The sequence below is a fragment of the Sinohyriopsis cumingii genome, chromosome 7, assembly GCF_028554795.1.
Source record: "Sinohyriopsis cumingii isolate HCF-2022 chromosome 7, ASM2855479v2, whole genome shotgun sequence".
Taxonomy (NCBI): Eukaryota; Metazoa; Mollusca; class Bivalvia; order Unionida; family Unionidae; genus Sinohyriopsis; species Sinohyriopsis cumingii.
In genome coordinates, this window is record NC_142967.1 from 9,202,559 (window position 1) to 9,209,747 (window position 7,189).

The 7,189-nt window shown below is 35.2% G+C and overlaps 1 protein-coding gene across 1 annotated transcript; it reads left to right on the plus strand.

The window, feature by feature from the left end:
* Window positions 1-1,216: 1,216 nt before the first annotated feature.
* On the plus strand, window positions 1,217-2,858 carry LOC149794717 (5-hydroxytryptamine receptor 1A-like). The gene has a single exon (XM_089966225.1). The coding sequence runs from the start codon at window positions 1,236-1,238 to the stop codon at window positions 2,856-2,858; it is 1,623 nt and encodes a 540-aa protein (XP_089822351.1). The 5' UTR covers window positions 1,217-1,235.
* Window positions 2,859-7,189: the final 4,331 nt, after the last annotated feature.

The following is a 7,189-nucleotide window of genomic DNA, read 5'->3' on the forward strand; positions in this document are numbered from 1 at the left end:
TCGCATATGAATCTTCAAACATAAAACAGGATGAAATAATGTACACGAGAGAAATCTTGTAACTTTAAGGTATCAGAAATCAGGAATATGTATATTTATGTGCTGCTTTATGAATTTACCTTTGCGGAATTTGGAATACTTTTTAATAGCTTTATGGTACGTTCTTATAAAGAATTGTGAATTAGAAAGTTCCATGTTAGGTTTGATAAAGTTACGAATCTTTCGTTAAGTAAACAATTGAAAAGTGTGTCACCGTAACGATCTGATACTGCGGACATCAAAAAGGTGCTCATTTGAGGTGGAGAAAGTCACCTAAATTTGTCTTGACTTTAAATATGTTTGTTGATGCATGTGGGACACTCAATGAATAATGGTTGGATCGATATACAGCGCGTGCATCCTTAAGAACAATACTGTGTAGAGTATTTACCTGTATAGTAAATAACCTCTGTATTACACATCTTTATATTTTCTGCACCTGTTGTTCGATAGCCATCTAAAGCTAGCCTGTTCCAGGTTCACACTTATGTTGATTTGTTTTTCATTAAAAGTACACAAATATATTTTGATTCCAAGTATGTAAGTACTGTTGTTTTTCTTTTTCTCCCTAATGTCTACGGAACAGCCATGCACGTTCCATTATTTACATTCGACTTAAGTCGTGTGAAACGAAGGTTAAATTCGTCACATCTTCTTAACACAAGCAGCTTTTCGTATTAAATACAAAGCTCATTTTTGATGATATATTAAAAATTAAGTCATTTAATATTGATTTGTGTATATTTCTAAATTCATTAAAATATAAGGATATCGTCCCTTTATGTATGAAATAATGTTGCTTTACATTTATCAGTGGCACTTTACCCTCCAATACGGGGGTGGGTGGGTTACAAAGTAATAAAAAAAAAACTGAAATATTTAGACGATATAACACAACCAATGAAATACCACGCATGGTCTGCTTGCTAGCAGCGCTCACTATTACACGTTCTGTACAGCTCTGAGCGCGCTGAGTTCTTACTAGAACACCGTTGTTATTATCTGTTAAGCCAATATTACACATCAGGCGGCAGGCCGGGAAGCAGAGGGATGGACACAATCGATGAATTCGAGGTATTGGCTCGAGGATCCAAGCCATTCCAGTGTTAGACGGAGGTCGATGCTTATATAAAAGTGTGGATGCATTCTGTAGGCAATAGTTAGATCATGACTGGAATCGATTCAACTTATTGACTATGATGAATGTTTCGCTTAGCGTTGAAGATAGTAATTACATACCATCAAACTGGAGTGAAGTAGATAGTAATCAAACCTATCATGGAAATGTTAGCAATGAGAATAATGAAACTGTGTCATTTGTTATTATTTGTTTTGGGACTGTCATCACATTTTTAACCATTATTGGAAATGTAATTACTATTATTGCCATTGTTACCGAGAAAAGACTAAGAAAAGTGAGAAATATTTTTATAATTAATTTGGCTGTGAGTGATATCCTAGTTGGAGTCGTTGTAGCTCCCTTGTCTTTGATGTCTGAGAGTTCAGGGTTCTGGACATTTGGGAAAACTGCCTGTGACTTTTGGGTTATAATGGATATATCATGTTGTACAGCTAGTATTCTTAACCTATGTGCCATTAGTTATGATAGGTACCGAGCAATTGGGCACCCAATAGATTATTCAAGAAAAAGATCACCACGAAGGGTTGCTGTGATTATCTGTGCTGTTTGGATATATTCTTTCTTGATACCTTTGCCACCAATTCTTGGATGGAAAGAAAAAGAATACCAAGAAAAAATACAATGTAGAATATCTCAAGAAGTAGGATATGCGATTTTTTCAACATGCGGAGCTTTCTATTTGCCGCTTCTATTGATGACATATTTTTATTTCAGAATTTATAGGACAACTGCTCTACGAAAACGACAGTGGATTAGAAGCCCTGGATCAAACCATTTCATTGGAAGGAGAAAAAGTCAAGAGGCCATGCTTAAAAGTTTGATGGAAAAAAATCAAATAAAACTTTCTACCAAATGTGTATGTGGATCTAGTGATGAAGACAATGATGAATGTGAAGACGACACCGTTGGTGAAGACGACACAGTTCATACAGGAATAACAGAGATTTCTATAAAACAAGGTGAAGTTTGCGGCAAATCAAATGAAAGGACGCCTTCTATTGATATTGAAATGCGTGATATACCCAAGTGTCCCAGACAGTTGTCAACTGTGACAATAGAAAGTACATCTTCGTCAGGATATTCCACCATGTCAGACATGACTCGATCTTCTGTGTGTTCATTTAGTTTAAGGTCAATGTCGACGGATAGTAGCACATCTAGACCAAGTATCCTTTGGTATCCACGATATTCAAGGCAAAGCAGCATTCAGTCAGAAGTCTTTCATCGGCAAAATCAGATTCGACGTTTGCATCTAAAGTCTTCCATTGAGGAGACAACAACTGAAGAAGAGAATGAAATCGAACCTGATGTTTCCAAGAAGACACGTGAATTAACTTCCGTTCGGCTTGCTCAGTTGTCAAGGAGAAGAAATCTAAACACACTCAAAAGCAAGAAGACACCTGCTATTCTTCAGGACAAACGAGCAGCAAGAACTTTAGGTTTAGTTGTGGGCTGTTTTATTGTGTGCTGGCTACCATTTTTTGTGATAGAGCTTCTGACGCCACTGGTTCCTCCGCGAACGTTCCATCCGACAATAGTGAAGACAGTGTTGTGGCTCGGCTACCTCAACTCGGCTTGCAACCCTATCATCTACACATTCTTGAACAAGGACTTTAGATATGCTTTTAAACGAATACAATACAGGACACATAAAAAGGAAAGTATATCATTTTTGTGAGTGATGTAGCTTTGACTGGTGTATTATTATTTAACTCAAGTATTTTTATTGTCTTTCAAGAAACTGTTTAATCTTTAAATTCTAACAAAAAGAGTATTTAATTGAATTAAAATAATTCTAATGTATTTTTATTCTTTTAATAAAACGTAATGGAGCATAAAGAAATATAAATGTTCCTTCAAATAACTTTTTTAAAGACTTAGTATTAAATTAAATACTCGTGTATATTTTATATCGTTATAATTATACAAATTATTGGAAGTAATCGTTGTCATTAAAATGTAACATATTTTTTTCCATTTTGCACGGAAATTGTATATTTTAGTTTTTAAGTGCAGAAATATAATGTCTTGCTGTTGTCTGGCCATACAGACGTAAACTAATTAGAACAGCTCTAAACCAATCAAAACAATCGAGTCATGTGCTCCTTATCGTTTGAATTAATCACACTTGAATTTGAAAGCTAAGGCATAAACATAGCCATATAAAAATGGCAAATCATTTAGAGAAAACATTTTTGCCAGATGATTGCTGCCAATAATAAACAATAAATAAATAAATACAAACTGCCTGAAATAAATGAACAACATACGTTTGGTTTTCTCCACCAAAAATGCACAAAAATGGATTCAAACATGCAAAAAAATGAAAATAATCAATAAAAAGAATAAACATGGTGTATTAACATTCTACATAAGTTTTCATTTATATTTATTAATCAAAGTACATGTTTAAAAACTACCAGAGCCTCTTGCTATAATGAAGTGTTTTGGTTTGCATAAGTATTCATTACCACGTATAAAGTAAATATAATCGACGTTTCTAACTGAGGACACGTTAGCACTGAACGTTGACATTTGATATTTTATTTTGAACATTGCACGCTAACGCAAACAGATTGTATATGATTCCGAATCAATATAATCCGAAGTTTCTGATACCACTGAATCTTGAAAATTAAATACACTGCAAAGAAATGCTGAAAATAAGCATTTCTAAGCACATCTACGGAATGAAGAACTGGATTTGGTACCATTGCGACTAAATCAAAACTCCATCCGACTACAGGTGTTGGTTACCTGAAGTTAACAGTGCAACACAGCGGTTTTTAGTTGCTTAAGGCAAGTGCTATAACATTATGACTTATTCATAACTTGGTAATGCTAAAATATGATTAGAAAACACATTTGGGATTTCTTTGTTGTGCGTCTTGTTATTGGCATAGACATTTCGCTCTAACGTAAAGTGTCCCGAGAACAAAGAATCATGATCGACATTTAGCGCTGCGGTGTCCTGTGTTTTTCCAGCTTCTTTAAGCAAAATGAGGGATTTTTACCATTCATGAATCTGATAAAGTATTTTATGATCCATGTTTTCTTTTGCAAACACAGGAACAAAAGAAAGCAAATAAACAGAAAAATAACAATAATAGAAATCTTCATTTGTTATAAAGTATTTTGAATTCCACATTCAGTATTCTTCCTTTCCAAGTGCTTCTGTACAAAGTTTTATCAGTTCAGTGGGAAACGTCTAATTACCAATCTACCATGTTCTGGTCTTTTAAATGAATAGCAAAGTGAAAAAAGAAAGAAGAAATGAATAATTCCAGTTCGCAAATTAATAAAAGGCAGATAGCAGTGAATTTCAGAATGCAAACTAGCAAAAATGTTCTTGCTATCTTCAGTATATGAACCAAAGTGTATGTTGAAGGAGTGTATTACACAAGTTTGAAGGAAACCGGCCAGTGAACATACTTTATTGTTAATCAAGTTAGTGAATAACGCGCAGGTAATATTAGTGTCTTAATAGGAAATATTAAGTGTACGTACTCGCTTAAAGGTCGAGTCAAACTGCAATAAAGATTCTGATCTGCCGTAGCATAATGTGCATGCAGATCAGGGTCTATGTTGTCTGTTTTACTGGTTGCTTTTTACAAACTGCACAGACCCAAGTGGGCCGGCACATTATGCAACGGTAGGTTCGGGTCTATGCAGTTTGCGGTTGGTCTCGACTTATAAGCGAGTACAGACGGTTGCTGATATATAATTGTTTCTTGTTATTTTATAATGCTTGATACCTTGCATTCGGCGCATATTTTTAATACTGTATTAATGTTTACATTAATTCGTTACAGGTGATTCATTATTGCAGCTGATTATATTTTGTAAACATTTTCATAAAGATATATAAATATGTTATAAGTAAGGTTGTTTATTCTATTCAATTTGCAATAAATGTGTTTAGGCAGTAAAATAAACATAACAACCATCGCATTTCTGATCCATCACATTTAACAAGTTTTGATAGGATAGGATGTCACGGTACGGATTACAGACTGTAATCAGAACATAACAAATCATTTGTCTACTAGAATTGGCAGAGTTTTTTTCTTGCCCATGTAGTAAAGCATGTAAAATTGGAAGGAACCATCAGAAAATATCAATATAGTTCAGCTGTTTCTTCTCCAGAACACAAAACGAAGTTCAAGTTCTGCATTCATTAGGGAAGAATTTTGTTTTATTTAGGCGGCAAAACGAATAAAAACCAGTGCATTTCTGATCCATCATATTTAATAAGGTCGGATAGGAAAGAGTGCCACATTATTATGTATTACAGATTGTAAAAAGAACATAAAACTTGTTTATCTATGAGAAATGGCAGAATATTACTTGCCCATGTAGTATTGTGTGTAACTTTGGAAGGAACCATCAGAAAGTATCAAAATATATCAGCTATTCTTTCTCTATGACATACACACTTAGTTCAAGCATTGGGTTTTTTTTGGAGAAGATTCGGTGTGCTATATCCGAACAATTGTGTAGTTTGTATAAATATTTACTCAAACCGCTGTGATATCCGTACTGCTGTTTGCAGTTTGCCAGTTGACGATGATCCCTCTACTCACCAAATTAAAAACAATACTTGATCTTTCTAGAAATGTTACAAATTGTCTTGACAGTTTAACATAAAGCTTCGCATAAGGATATTTTTGATGTTTTGAAGTTGAATTTGACTTGGGCATTAAAAATGAACAAAATGCAGCATCGGTGAAACTTTTATGGTAAATAATGCTTTCCAGCCATTCAAACGTCCACACCGGACGTTATTTAAGGATAAGAATCCCATTTAAGTAGAACTACCCTGCCAAGACCTTTCCATACGGAAGTAAATTCTAAGCATCGTCTGAAGGTTTAGGATCAATCTGCAGTTGTATCTGTCGGAGATCACGTATCATGCATGTTCGAACAGTGTAGTACTAATATTGCATGCACTGAACTACCGATAAATGCATTATCATGCATAGAGTATAATGACTGTCAACACACACTAAAGCTTTCCAATAATTGCTACGTCAATGCTATCAGATTCATGAACACATCTTCAAACAAATACTTCTTGCCAAGCCTACCGCCACTTAGCTGCTTACTTAGAAATCAAAATTAGATCTTTAATTTCAGAAATTATGCTTCATGTGCCACTCTCGAAGGGCATACTTCCTTTCCTCAAGTCAGCCATACAAGTAGACAAAGCGTAATGCAGTCGATATTTATTTAATTACAAGAGGATTCTTCAATTGTCAGAAAAGTAGTCCCTCGACGAACCTTCAGTCTTCTAAGAAACCATCTTTTGTAACTGACCATCGAAATAAGGGGGAATACTATGCATACACGGGTGCTTATCTGTTTCTTTCTAATCGTCATTTCTCGAAACCAGACTCACGTCTATTATTTTGAACACTGGATGATGTAAACGTGATTGTACACAAATTTAGGAAATTAAAGCCTTCGAAATCGCTCTCTACATAAAGTAGAACAAGCTAAATATAAAAGACAAAGATGTCAAAATTACGTCATTTTATATGAAATAAATAAGGTACAACATATACAGTTCTTAAAACTAGGGTCAATATTTTCCTGGGTGGTCCATAGTCATACCGTTTCTGCATGCTGTTTACCTCCACATACTTATGGCCCACATTTTAGAAGTCGACACACTTATCAAGCATGTGTTCAGCTGTCGGTTGACACTGACATGGTATACACCCGTTTCGAGGTTCACAAACATTCAATGAATGCTCGTTGTGTGTGTGTGTGTGTGTGTGTGTGTGTGTGTGTGTGATTTTAAACAGTTTTAACAATTTTCCAGTCTGATCACTACGAAGTCTGCAGTGTGGTAGTTTATAGACACGTCTAGCACTGGGTCATCATGCCGCATCCTGACACCAGACAGATCAGTCCTAACACTAATTGCTAAATGCTGGGCGCCTAGCGAGGCAGCTTCAAGTACCATTTTTATCAGTCTTTGGCATGATTCGGCTGTGGTTCGAATCC

Coding starts and splice junctions, on each gene's coding strand:
- LOC149794717 (XM_089966225.1), top strand. CDS start 1,236: ATGATGAATGTTTCGCTTAGCGTTGAAGATAGTAATTACATACCATCA.